This window comes from Myotis daubentonii, chromosome 10, assembly GCF_963259705.1.
Source record: "Myotis daubentonii chromosome 10, mMyoDau2.1, whole genome shotgun sequence".
NCBI classification, from domain to species: Eukaryota; Metazoa; Chordata; class Mammalia; order Chiroptera; family Vespertilionidae; genus Myotis; species Myotis daubentonii.
This window is the reverse complement of record NC_081849.1, coordinates 30,069,814-30,084,554: the sequence shown is the minus strand read 5'-3', so window position 1 is coordinate 30,084,554 and position 14,741 is coordinate 30,069,814. Positions and strand designations below refer to the sequence as shown.

Sequence of the window (14,741 nt, the reverse complement as noted above, 5' to 3'; positions counted from 1 at the left end):
CAGCTGTTTCTTATAGTTAGGCCTCAGCTCAAATATCATCTCAGGGTCTTCCTTAATGACCACCTCTGCACAGGCCACACCCTGTTCTTTATCAGAGCACCTTGTTCTGCCCTATTCAGAGCACGTTATGTGTCACAAGTATTTATATGTGTTACTCACTTGCTTGTCTGCTGTCGTCTTTCTGAAGTATAAGCTTTGAGAGGTCACTCATGGTCTGTGTCCCAAACTCATCATGCCAGGACACGGAGGATGTGATCAACCAATATCTGTTGACAGAATGCTTCCATAAAGGTGTCCATTTCTCCCCCAAATGTTCACAAACTCTTGGTCTAAGAGGACAATGGGAAGATGAAACTTATGAGAGACTATGACCCATTTGAGATTCTTAATTAAGAGAACTTAGGTAGTTTACTTAGTGTAAATAAAAGAACAGTCACTTTAGAATTTGAATGACACCTCTGCCTCTTTTGTACTCTGTGGTTAGAGCAGGGATCCAGGGCAGGGATTAATAGTCACTGTGCCCTTTGCTTGCAGAGTATATGACACAGAAGTTTTTCATGAGTTGTGGTTGGACAGCTCTAAGTTGAAATTTTGTGTACCTCAGTTTTCTTAGACATAAGCTATATGTATTCACTTATAATTTTAAGATCCTTCAAAGTGCTCTATGAATAATATTATGAATTGCATTGGCTATGTGAAAATAACTGAGCCATTGTGTTATGCATTTCTGCTTACAATACTGAATATAAATCCTGAAATACTGTGTCACTGCGATTTTAACACCCTTAAGTAATAGTCCTTTCTGTATCCAATATTTAAAGACAGTATATAAATAATTCAGAGTTTATTGATGATGAACTATAAAAAGAGGTTATGGTGTCAGAAGCTTTTTTTTTTTTTTGCTATATTCCTAACAGTGTATCAACACTCATATTTGGAGAGGAAGAATACTGAGTCTAATTTCAGTTTATTAATTTAGGAGATATAGGTGTCAAAAAGGAGTCGTGTAAAAAATTGAAGTTCTTGGAAAATACGTATTAGAAAACAGCAGTGATTCTGTAGAATTCTTTTTCTAATTGATAAAGGCAATTGGAGATCCTTCATAATGGTAATTACATAATTGAATTGCCAAAGAAATGAGGTTGGAAATTCATTCAATTCAAAACATATTTATTGGATGTTTACTTTGTTCAAATTATGTTTAATTAGGCCCAGGGAGACCTCTGAATAGAAGGATGTTGACATCTCAAATTATAGAGCCATAGACAGGGGAAGTTATTCAGTTTCTTCTTTAGTATACATAGTATGTTATACTATATATTTACTATAATAACTGGTATTATCCCCTTCAGTACTTTTGCTTAAATTACTTTATCTTACTGTGTCTTTATTTTTTTTAGTTGCCTACCTATTTCCTAGGAAGGATGATATTAAAAATATTTAACAACATGCAGTTATATATGTTAATATTTAAATAATTTTAAAATGTCCTCGCTTATCCCCTAAATAAACTAAACTACATGATATTATATATCAGATTACCAAACAATATACATTGCCACACAGATAAGTCAGTCTTATAATTTGCAAGTAATTACTGATTTGTGGAAATTGCTGGTTTAATCTTTTGATTAGAGCTGTCAGCAGCTAAATATTCCCAAGAGTTAGCCATGATTCCACATGGGTAATTGTCAAATTCTTCCAGTGTTTTCCTCTTCAATGGATAGTCAGTAGGTGGTTTACAATCTCAACAAGTAGAGAATTTCTCTTACCATCAATGATATTGTTCATTCTCCCTTGTTTCTGCTAAACTAATAGCAGTTATAATAAATTTCTATATCCCTTGTAATTCTGTCTGACATTTTAATATATTCAGTATTTCCACTGTTTAATATACTCAGTATTTCCAATATTTCCAAATGTCACTGAAGTCATTTCCTGGAGCTTGAACCTGATCTTCCAGAGCAAAGGAGAGGCGCCGTGACCCTGTGTTTTTTTTTTTTTTTAATTTTTTTATTAATATATTTTATTGATTTTTTACAGAGAGGAAGGGAGAGAGATAGAGAGTTAGAAACATTGATGAGAGAGAAACATCGATCAGCTGCCTCCTGCACATCTCCTACTGGGGATGTGCCCGCAACCCAGGCACATGCCCTTGACCGGAATCGAACCTGGGACCTTTCAGTCCTCAAGCAGATGCTCTATCCACTGAGCCAAACCGGTTTCAGCGACCCTGTGTTTTAGGCTCTGGGTCAGCCTGCCTGGGACTGCAGCCTTGCTCTGACCCTTACATTTTAAGTAACTACTCTGTGCTCTAGTTTCCTCATCTGTCAGGTGAGGATCATATGATAATTCAGGTAAAACTCTCTGATAATGCGCCCTGCAATAATGTGAATTAGGATGTAGCACCCTTGTCTCCCCCGGCCTTTACCCTTAACAGGCAGTAAGCTAACGTTCTTTTCACTTAAGCAGGTGGAAGGCTGAGAGGGTCTGCCTCACCTGGGGAGCAGAGGAGGCGAGTTCAGGACTTTCGTCCCCAGTAGTGTTTGCACTGAACTGATGCTGTGGACACTGATAACTAGACAGGTTCCTGGACTTGCTGCCGTTGTCCTGGAGGACATGCGACCCAGAATCGCCTGTATTGATATTTAAGCTTGCACAGACAACCACATTGGGCACAGCCCAGACGTCTGAGTTTCCTGGGGGAATCCAAGGGCATGGCCCAGGCAACCGTGATTTGTTTTTGAAAGAGAGCCCATTGGGATTGAATCCTGGAGACCTGCTGTGCAAAATGTTAACATTTTAGTTGCTTAATAATGAGGAAGTAGAAGTGGTCTTCGATGTGAGAGGGTGGGGTGGTGGGGTGCTAGGGCAGTTGAGGAGGAGCTGGGGGATGCTAGGGACACTAAGCTACAGCCTACCTACCAACATAGACATATTTCAGTATTTCAACAGCTCATAGGATTTTACTGGCACATACCCACTCAACAACACCTCTGCTGTCTTCATGAAAATGAAAAGAATGATCACGTGTGAAATATTTTCAAAAGTACTTGGCACACAGTTCTCAACAAATGTTAGCTATTATTATTAGCTTCTTTCTGAGTACATATATATATATGTAAATATATATATATGAATTATGTTTGTGTTTTATTAAACTGCTTCTGTGGGAAAAGCAAGACCAAAATTAGACTAATTAGTGGAACCATTATGTTTCATTGTTTCTTATTATAGTTAAAAGACTATTACTCCCCCAGGATCTTTGTTGAGTTTTAATTTAAATGGATTTGGCATTATATAGAGAAATAGAAGTGGCATTTTGGAATTGATAATGTCAATGCTCTTCAGGGGTATTTTTGTCACTCTGGATTTTATGCCTTAATACAACTCATTTTTCCTCAACACTGATCTATTTTCTGTGTTCCCCTGTACTTAGAACAGTGCTTGGCAGACAGTAGGTATTTAGTGTTTGCTGAATGACTGAGTCTACATTAAAAGGCCTTTTAAAGGGAAAGCATGGACTGTGGCCTGATAACCAACAGACATGTTAATCTCAGATAGAGTATATTTTTTCAGAAAAGGGCAGAGAAAAGACATTCACAAGTATATTAGATGTATTGGCTCAAAGAGAGTCAATTATATAAGTTTTTAGGATTCACCTGCACCATGAATTAGGCCTGAAGACAACTTTGTTATGATGGATCCTAAGAGCAGTGGTGATGGATGCTCCTTGACCCCTCTGCCCCAGGAGCGCTTATCTGTTTTGGAGGGAAGGGACTTTCCGTGTTTCCCACAAGCCAAGACAAGAATGGAGCTTGAAAGCTGATCTAGTTCAGAGGTCCCAAGGACAGTTTAAACTCAAGGTCATTGCAAAAACTCACCACGTGCTCACATCTCTTGTCCTTCAGCTTTTCTCTTCCTTCACTTTCACTAGTAACAGATTCCCACCATTTGTGTCCTGAGTCAGGAGATCTATTTCTGTCTGAGAATTTAATTTTTTTAAGTGCTTTCTAGCTCAAATGTTTAGTATGGCGCCTGCCTGGCATATAAAGAGGCATTAAATATGTATTTGTTAAAAAATATTGGACATGGTTGTTCCCCCTTCTCTCAGGGTATTTCTTTGGCCTGTCTGTTACCTCCCAGCCCAAGGTCCCGTGGCATGCTCACGATTGCACGGGGTTTTACTAGGAGGAGAGGAGAGTAACAGTGACCTGGTGTGGCCATTTGTCACTAGCAAGACGTGGAGGAGGACAGGATGCATGGCTGGGGAGCAGAGTTAGCTTAATTTTTCTGAATGGACTCATTGTTATGCAGATCACACATACGCCTACTTGTTTTTGTGTTAATGTGGTCTTAGATGATGGCTTACAGAAATCTATATCCTTAAAACAAGAACCCTAATACTGGTTTTGCAAATTTAAATCGATTTCTTTTATTTTGTTTTTCCACAGAATTTTGTGCGTCATCACTGGGTGCACAGGCGTCGGCAGGAGGGAAAGTGTAAGCAGTGTGGTAAGGTAAGGGGCTGGGTACCCACGGCCATAGCCAGGAGGCTCCTCAGGCCTTTGGAAGCACCTGTGGTAGATGAGTCCCTTCACCCGAATCCAGTGCTCAGTATGCCACCTCCTTCCAAAAGGCCTTATTTCTCCAAGTTCCCTTTCCTTAAAGAGGTATCTTAGTTGTTCTAGAACTCACTGCAAGAGTCAGAGGTCTTAATACAAGGAATTAGCAAATTTTAAGAGAGATGGATATACTTTTGTGGTGAATTTCATTGTTAATAGTTTCAAAAACACTATTTTGTTAAAACCCCCCTTCTGAAGATTGCTGACCCACCATACATCTTTGATCAGCAACAGAAAGTCAATGGTGTGTTAAATAACACTACTTTTGTTGATATAGTATTGCAGCTGAGCAGAAACATAGCATGAAGCAAGAAATGTATTGCTACCTTAGGATATTTTCCAGTTACTGGATACCCTTCTCATATGTATTATTTATGTCTACTGTTTCTTTTAGTATGACTGGCATGCTCTGAAACTCCATGAATTCTACATGCTACTGAACCCAACAGATTTGGGTTATGGAATTTTCTTTTTTTGAAATGTACAAAGACTCATTTTAGGAACAAAAGGCCTGTATGGGAAGATTAAACTTGTGGTGAAACATGCTACAAAGATTATTTTTTTACTGAGTCCAGCTTACATTGGTAGTAAGCTGGACTCAGTAAAGGGACGTTTTGATTTGGTAGAGAGCAATATAATTTGGGAGAATATATTCCTCATCAATTAACAATTCCCAATTTGTTTATTTATCCATGTGACTCCTTTGGGTCAGGCACTGTGGTGAGCTGACCAGTATGGCATTTTGACAATAGAGGGGTATAAGGAACTACTGGCTGCCTGAGGTAGGGGGGTTGAGAGTGAGTGAGACTTGGAAAAGGTTTTATTGATTTTGCTGATTGTACAGTGCTTGGAAAGAAAACATTATTTTGTTGCCATTGGTTACCCCCTTGTGCTTTGCAAGACTACACACCTTACCCCCAAGGGTGTGGCCCTCCATTCTAACTAGTATTATCTTCTCCAGTTTAACCCAGTGATTCTCAGTTACTTCCTTTCTAACCTGTAAAGAGGACAGATGAAATAGATTGAAAGGTGGAGCAGGTGAAATGAAGATGAGGAGAAAGGGGGAGTGGACTGAATCTTACCAGCCATTTACATGGCCGTGGACAAGTTGCTCAGCCCTCCACTCTTCTGTGGCCTTGCTTCCTTGGGTCCATCTACCCCTTTCCTTTCTGGTGTGGCACTGCACTTGTAGGTTTACCCTTAGGGCATTGCAGACTTTCTACAACTTTCCCACAAAAGTGTGTGTGTGTGTGTGTGTGTGTGTGTGTGTGTGTGTGTGTTGGGAGAGGGGTGTATAAAAGAGAGAAGAAACAGATAGGCACAGCCACTTTTGAGATGGGAGGTGTGAAGAGTAGGAAGGATCTGGATGAACAGGTCCTTCACTTTGGAAAAATACCTTCTCTTGACAGCCTAATAACTGCCTCCACCTCAACACATGATAAACTGTAATAGAGGTGGAGGGGTTTTATCAAAAGAAAAATCAATGAACGTTATATATTTAGTGGTGAGTATTCCCTGGTATCACGTTACACCCTTCTCTGGCTTTGTCTTCTGTTGACATGGTCCACTGGGCGGGAGGAACTGGACTCCCTGGGCTCTGAGTTGCTGCCCCGTGTTCTCAGGCTACCATCTGGAGCGCTCCCAGCTCTCTGTGGGGCAGTCAGCCATCCTAGCTCCTCACAGTGTGTTCCCCTAACCTAGTACTGTGATATTTACCTCCTGTGTGTATGACCCAGCTGCTCCTGAGTTCCCAGAGACTTAAGCAATTATGACATGGGATTGTCTGAGACCTGTATCTCCTTGGTGGATAATGATTAAACCTTCTCTGGATCCTGGCTTGAACCCTGGATCAGAGGAAAGTTAGTAGCTCTACTTGCATCTACAGATGGAGTGATTGAAAATTCATTTCAAACTTTTGTGCGATGCATAATTTTCATTGGTAGAGTTGTACTTTCTTACATATCCAGAGATTTTTAAACAATTTCTCATACATACTACACACATAACTATACATATTGTTCTCTAATTTACCCATTGGGATGGGGTGAAAATAATCATTTTACTTAGCAAAACTTAGGGAGTGTCTATGGTTAAGGAATATCTGGGGTCTCAATGTCTACTTTTAAAATCATCAAGAAAGTACATATTTGGACTGATTTTCTCTTCAGCCCTGAATATGTGTTTGGCTGCATGTGTGTGGCATTTAGTGGGTATTCAATGAGAGAGCTCATGATCTCATTGCTCAGTTGCTTCAATATTTGCTGACTATCACAGGCTGCCATGTTTATGACCATTATGTAGTTTTACTTTATTTTCATATATAGCCCTACATTATGTAAGAGACAGGGTCCAGGCAGAAAAGAGAAGGCATATTTACACTCAAATTGTGTAGTTAGATGAATGTTTAATAAAGAGAATATTTAAAATGTGTGAGCAGAGTGCAGAGACACCCAAGGCATAGTGAAGAGCTCTGAGGCTAGTAAAGGCAGGGGGCTATGGTCACGTAAAGTCTGAGGCAAGGAGACAGGAGGAATGCTTTCACAGGGCGTGTGAGACTTCACCAGCCCCGAGTGACCCACCAGCTGGGGAATAAATATTCCAGCTTCAGTCACCTCCACTCTCTAGTGGCCAAACCCAGTAGAAACAAGATCACAAGGGACACTGTCAAGACGATCCATAAAAGTCACTTTTCCAATTGGACATGGTGTAGAGAAAGATGGGAAGTGTATCCAGGGGACCAGGACTGATCTAGCACATGTTGCTTAATGCCAAGCTGTATTCAGTGAATGGGGAGAGGCAGGCTGCTTGCTTATTCTGTAAATGTATCTCTTAGGAATTTTCCCCAGATCTTACATTTATTCAATCACATTTTTTTTCAACACTGAGTTGTTCTTAGTGATTTACAAATCAATAGGCAAAGGAAAAATGCTGCCATGATTATGGCTAATTTGCCTCTTTATCTTTGAAGGAACCAAGCATCTAAACCCAGCACTGTGGTAACTATAGGGATATGCTTGTAAACTATATCTGAAACCTTATGTTTTATTTAGAGACATATGTAAAAGTCACACGAATAAATGCGCTTTTTGAAAATTAAACAATAAATCTTGAAAGCGGTTTTTAATGCAACAACACATAGTCAAACTTCAGTCTACATGTTTGATGCCCTATGGGTCTAACAGACATGTGGTATCATTATGAATTACTTGTCCGTAAATCATACATACTTTCATATGTAATTAAGTAAATTAAACAGCAGGTAGCATTAATTAAGTGGGAATATGTCAAAACTACTCTTTCTTGTAATGAATATTATTGAAAATTAATTAAAAATGAACTTACAACACAGTATTCAAAATATGCACGATCTCAAAGAGGTATACTTAATAGCATTTTTGTAATGCAAAGATGACAAAAATGATTAAAAACACTCCATGGGGATGCAGTTAAGATATGAATAGTGAAAGGGATTACAGAGTCTAAAAATGATGAAGAATACCGACCTGGGGCTTTGTTATCAGTTTAAACATCTACTGATCTGCAAATGTGTGCATCCTGGGCTCAGCTTTCAGGAGACCCTGCATGGTTAGGGACAAAGAAGGGGAGTCTGAGGGTGAGGATCCATGCACTGGACAGGCAGGCTTGGTTGTTTGCCTGTCTGTGTGTTTGTCCATATAAAACAGTGGGGTCTTCTGCCATTAGCCCCAGGAGGACCCAGGAGGTGTGGAGAGGGTAATATAACAAGGACAAGGAAATTAAGCCTCTCAGTGGGGTCCCTGCCAACATAGCTGCTGGAAGCCTGGCTTTCCTTCCTGACCTTGGCTGAGTATCAAGACAGGGGACAAGGGCAACCGCCATTCTACTCTGCTTCTATGAGTTTGACTATTTTAGATTCCTCATATGAGTGACATCATGTAATATTGGCCCTTCTGTGCCTGGTTTATTTCACTTAGCATAAGGTCCTTCAGATACATCTGAGGAGGGAAATGGGATGAGATTAGTCAAAAGGTAAAGTTTCCGTTATGCGAGATGAATGAATCCTAGAGATGTACTGTACAACACAGTGCCTATAGTTAATAATACTATATTGTATACCTACTATTTTGCAAAGAGGATAGATAGTATGTTGTGTTCTTATCACAAAAAATAATAGGATGGGAGTTGATAGATATTTTTATGGCATAGATTGTGGTGGTGGTTTCACAGGTATATACTTATCTTCAAACTCATCCAGTTGTATATATTAAACATGTACAGCTTCTTGCATGTCAATAATGCAGTATAATAGTTATTAGAGGGAAAAGGGGGTGGGGAGGATGAAGAGGGTAACAGAAAGGGACTAGACTCTGAGTGGTGAGCAGATATTCTATAATACTGGCATTGTATTATAGAATTGTATAACTGGAACAAAGTTCCTTCCCCATTATGGGCTCTACCATAATGACCTTATAACCTTCCAAATTGGGGATTAGGTTTCAACATATGAATGATGAGGGGACACAAACATTCAGTCTTAAGCAATGACCTACCTAGTGTAGTGACAAAGACCCTTACCCTTGAGCAGTCTGATCTTCAGATCTTGGTTGCTGCAATTGTCCACTTACCACCAACATTTTTCAGAGAAGTAGAAAGGAGCCTCAGTGGATAATTGGTACCAGATATATTCTTCCTGCCTCCACTCTCAAATAACAACTTTGCCTCCACCTAATGATTGGGACTAAGATGGTGACTTGCCAAATGGTGACTCTTTACTGTGATTGCTAGTCTCTTGACACGAAGATTCCAAAGTAACTGAGTGTAGTGGTAGTTCAAGTTCTAAGGGCCTTTCGTTATGTCCCATGGTGGAGATGTTCTCTATTTGGGATGCAGACCCTCGGAGCCCAGAGTTGTGGGGACAGGAAGCACAAATTCCCTCCACGTGGGCCAATGGAAGTGATAGTAGATAAGGCCACTCCTACTGCCACTCTTTGGTTGTTGCCTCTGTGGATTTTACTGTGGAAACACATCACCATTCAATGGTCATGGATTCAGTGAGTATACTGAAACTGGAGGGTGGTGCTCATAGGGCCTCTGTTACATCTTCAAAAGATCGTCCCATCTGTCATCCTGCACCTTCTGGATGGCATGGGCTGTGACGGGACCAGTGCATCGCATGGCCATGTGCTCACCCCTGCACCTCTGTTGCTGTAAAATAGTTTCTTTGGTCTGACACAGTGCTGTGCAGGATCCTTTGTTGGTGGGTCAAACACTCTGTAAACACTCGCATAGTGGTGCTGACTGAGACCCTGCAAAAGGGAATGGTAAACCCAAACCTGGAATATGTGTTGATTCCAGTCAGGATGAGTTGCTGCCGCTTCCATAATAGAAGGGGGTGAGTGTAATCAGTTTGCCATCAAGTAGCTGATGGTGTGTTTGAGGGATGGTGCTACATTGGGTGCTCAGCTTCGGTGTGTCTTTTGCTGGAAGGTTACACAGTCAGCAGTGGTAGTGGCTAGCTCAGTTTTGGTGAGTAGGAGCCCGTGCTTTTGGACCCAAACATAGCATTCATCACTGCCATCATGGCTACTGCACATACGAGCCCATTGTGCCATGGATGGTATTTTAGGACAAAGATATAAACCCAACAGTTAAAGTGTATGCAGTTTGGGCCATATTAAATATGACGCAAGTATTTGTATAAAACATTTATGCCCTAGAATCATGACAGTCATAAAAATATGAATGTAAGCATCACAGTTACAAATGGTTAACAAGTAATATAAAATGTAAATTTGTAGCCATTGTTACAAGCTTAATTTCAATTATACCTTAATTCCAAAATCCTGGGTTAAGCTATGTACTTCCATGAAGTCATCTACCTCAAAAATAAAAAATGACTGGAAATCATGTCTGAGGCTCTTCATACAGCCTGACAAGTTTGTGGTAATGGAGTGAATTTACACAGAGAAACCTGTGCCCTCTTCCTGGAGACTCTACTTATGATCTGTAGCTTGTAGCAGGGGTCTTCAGATAAGTCAATGAAAAAAGCTGAAACTATCTGAGGATAATAAGACTGACTGGTTCTAAAGAGTCTATTATAATTACCAACAACATTAGAATGGAAGATAACAGAATGCTGTAATGAAGAATAATGAATGTCAGTCCATGTGTGTAAATCAGTGATTACCCTGGAATGAGAGAATATTATGAACAATAAGGGCATTGATAAATATTCAGAGCCTTTAATTAATGCCATAAACTGTATTACAATTAAACCCAATAGATAATTTAGATTTTTCAAAGACAATTCTCATAACCTAACTATAGAATCACATAATTTCAGTTGTTGCACCTGTGGATTTGTCATAAGTTATAAAGACATTGCTTATTTAAATTTCATTCATGATCCTAGCCAGTTTGCTCAGTGGATAGAGTGTCGGCCTGCGGACTGAAAGGTCCTGGGTTCAATTCTGGTCAAGGGCACATGCCCGGGTTGCAGGTTCTAGCCTCAGTAAGGGGCGTGCAGGAAGCAGCGGATCAATAATTCTCTCTCATCACTGATATTTCTCTTTCCCCTCCCTTTCTTTCTCTGAAATCAATTAAAAATATATATATATCCTAAAAATTAAATGAATTTCATTCATGAATACATTCTTTATTATAATTCAATTTAGATGACCACACATGTTTACAATTTGAAAATATTGAATGTTTAGCAAAATTTTAGCTTAAGGCCAGTAAATTCTGTATAGGAAACTTAGAAATAACAGGTAAATTAGATTTTTATGAATGTAAATAAACTCTAATTTGTATAAACTAAAATATTAATGCTACCATTTTAACTCTGTGATAAAACTAAGGACTAGGCATATTGTAAAACTAGCCTAATGTACAGAGATTCACAATTCCAGGTAAGAGCACGCCTATCAGTGTGAAACTGGACTGAAGAGTCTGTCGAGGGGAAAAGTGAATCATTTGCCTGGACTGGGAAAGACATTGGTTCATGGTGGCTTTGCTCACTAAAGACTGAAGGTTGAACCCTTAACTAATTTTGGATAGGACAGAATTAGTCCATAAGTCTGTAGATAGTTGGTCAAAATGAGTGCCATTTTTGATTAGTCAGGAAAAGTTTCAGTTGGGTTGGTATGAATTTGTGCTTCAGCTGTGGGATGCTCAAACGTCCTGGTTTGTCAGCTTCAGTTGGCTAAATCCCAACGCACTGAAATAGTTCGAATGGTTTGAGGTCTTCTAGCAAAGGTTTGATCTGATCAGAAAAATTTCCTTTTACTTTAGTGAGTATCTAGTTGGTATCATGTTATATCCCATTGGATAAGTTTACAAGAGTGGTGTAATAGTTTTATTTTAAAACTTCAATTTTATTTTGCCAGACAGAATGAACTTTGCATCTAATTTAAACTTCTGGTGAACATATTAGATATTAAAATATAAAGTGTGTGAAAGTATATAGATGTTTATATTTAAAATTATAGAACATTTGAGCAAAAATATCTGAAGTTCTCTGTTTTAAGATAAATGTTGATTCCCTCGGGTATTTTCTTTGTAATACTTTTGAGCTTTGAAAATGTGAATAAAAATGGAGAGGTTTAGTTATGTGTTGTTTAAAGTTTTGGAGTCAAGAGCGGCATCAACTCTTGTTTTAAACAACATTAACTCAAACAGGCAGTCAGGCTATGGTCAAGAGATTCCCTCGCCCAAACCTCAGTTACATCCGTAAGCAGTAAAATAATTTTGGTTTGTTTTAAGTAAAGCCTTTTTTTTCTAGTTCCAGCCAAGGCTGTAAACTGAGTGTCATTTGGAACATGCCCTAGATTACAGAAGGAAAAGAGGCAACACAGCTTTGGCTGCTAAGCATAAATGTTGTTTATACTTTATTTCAGAGCTTCATTGCACTAAAAAAAACTCAACCCTCCCCCCCAAAATATCTCTCTAGGTTCTTAGTATTTATAATTCTGAAGTCAGTTGGATCTGACTTCGCATCCCTATTTTCTTCTCTGATAGTGATGAACAAAATAGCCCTTAAAAATCATAGAGTCAGTTGAAATTCGGTTAGGGCATCTGTCAGTCCCATAATATCAAGTGTGGGCCAGCATTTAAAAATGGGTAATTAGGAACCTGCTCTTTTTGCTCTATTGAGATTCCTGCCAAAATCTCCCCATTGCAGATGGCCTGTGGGAACTTGGCCCATGAAAGCCCCAATAGGGTTCTATTTAAGTCTCTGTGTTGGACAATAACCCTTAAGCTAGGGCCTCTGTGACTCAGCCAGATTAGAATCCAAAACAAAGCACAGAGCTGATTACCACCAGATTCATCTGCAAGGGACCCAACAGAGCCCTGCGCCCCAGCTGTGGCTGGCCTGGTTTGTTTCTGGTATCCGCCTGGGTGTCAGGACTGTATCTGTGTCTCCCTGAAACCAGAGGCCAGTAGAAGGGTAGGCTAATACACTCTCCCTCTGTACTGTCAAATAGAGCATGGCTAGTCACATATTAGACCCTGGAAGACTTTGTCAGCCAGGTGATGGAAGACATTCCTGTTGATAGGTCTTAGCAATCAAAGGACTCCTTCATTTATATACTGCATTATAAAGAACTTTGCAAGTATATTACCCCATTTGAATCTCATAACTACTTAGTGGTATGGGAGAGGTTTGTAGTGTAATTACTATTTTCAGGTGAAGAGAAAAATTGGAAGGTTTAAGATTCCCCCAGCCAATAACAAGATCCAGTGCCATCTCTCTATCAGCATCTATTTGATGTACAATCATCTGATGTATGAATTGATGAAGTGGTGGCTGGGTAATAGCATTTGAGATGCAGCTTAACAATACATTTGATACAGCAACATTCAATAGACTTCTAGTTGTGGCTTCGGCTGCTATCATGCCAACAGTCCACCCTATAGATTTCCAACCATGTGGCATGTTTGTATTGCAGACTGAATGACATTAAAATGCTAGCATATTTGCAGTGTCTTAGGGGTTGGAGGAGAGTGATGTGAGGAAGCATATTTCTATGTGGTTTGGGTTAGGTGTTTAAAGTCTAGAGAGCATGGAGTTGGTAATTGCATCATGATGTGCTAGCAATGACTTTGTTCAATTCATCTGAAGACACGCATGCCACGTGTAGGAAGTTCACAGAGCTCAGCTAAGTCGTGGGGACCAGTTTAAGGACCATCACAGGGACTTCTCTCAAAAAAGCAATAATTTCACTGGACAGATAATACACGTGCACATAATATAACAACTTAAGGAACTATTCACTAATGCCACGGGCAGGTACAAGTGGTTAGGCCTATGGTTTAGAATGAGAGTTCTTTTAATGTGAATGAATTTTTTAAGTTAAAATGATCTGTAGACATTAAGCAAGACTTCTTCAGCCAGTACCTTGGTAGCTTTTCTGCCTGTCACATTTTCTTTTGATCACTTGACAAAAGCCTTCTTTGAAAAATGTTTCGTCGTTGCTCTGAATTCATTTTTGGGGGTTTAGATTTCACAGGCAGATAGAATAGATGAGCCTGGGGAAGGCTAAAACCACCCTTTGAGCATTACTGCATGCTTCTCTCTGGTCATTATGTAGGGAGAGCAGCCAAAAAACACCTCTTCTTTTCTTCCGTTTGTTCATTTAAGAGGATTGAGTTTGCCATCCCATTAATCTCATTGCTGATTGCTGGTGAAGAATAACATAGAAAGCTGCTTGTTTTGAGTCCCAACATCCCAAAGGGATGATGAAAGTCATTGAATTTCTTTCTGCACCCTGGGACTTCTCCCACATCCTCACTTCTGGGTCCTAACTCTCTGATCCTTTATTTCTCTCCATGTGGGTTCTCAGATGTTGAAGTTGTTAGAACTTCTGAGATGGATGACTGTTGTTATAGAGAACCATGTAAACCAATTGTGACTTTTCTTTTGTTTTTACTATCAGAACCACATTCTATTTGGGGAAAATGCAATTTTCTTTCTGTGTGTGTGTGTGTGTGTGTGTGTGTGTGTGTGTGTGTGTCTGACTTTGATAATTTTGAGTACTTAGTGGTACAGCAGATACTGGTACCTCCTCTCTAACAGTCAGATGTCTTGGGAATAGAAAACTTTTGCATGGCAGAGGGTGGAGAATGTAAGTGCTG

At 39.6% G+C, this 14,741-nt stretch overlaps 1 protein-coding gene across 2 annotated transcripts in view; it reads left to right on the top strand.

Annotated features, from left to right (window-relative positions):
* Window positions 1-14,741, top strand: part of DGKI (diacylglycerol kinase iota) — a 396,707-nt gene that overhangs the window by 178,768 nt on the left and 203,198 nt on the right. For both annotated transcript variants that reach the window (XM_059711894.1, XM_059711895.1), the window contains exon 6: window positions 4,455-4,520. In XM_059711894.1, the coding sequence (XP_059567877.1) occupies window positions 4,455-4,520 (66 nt within the window). The remainder of the gene's footprint in view (window positions 1-4,454; window positions 4,521-14,741) is intronic.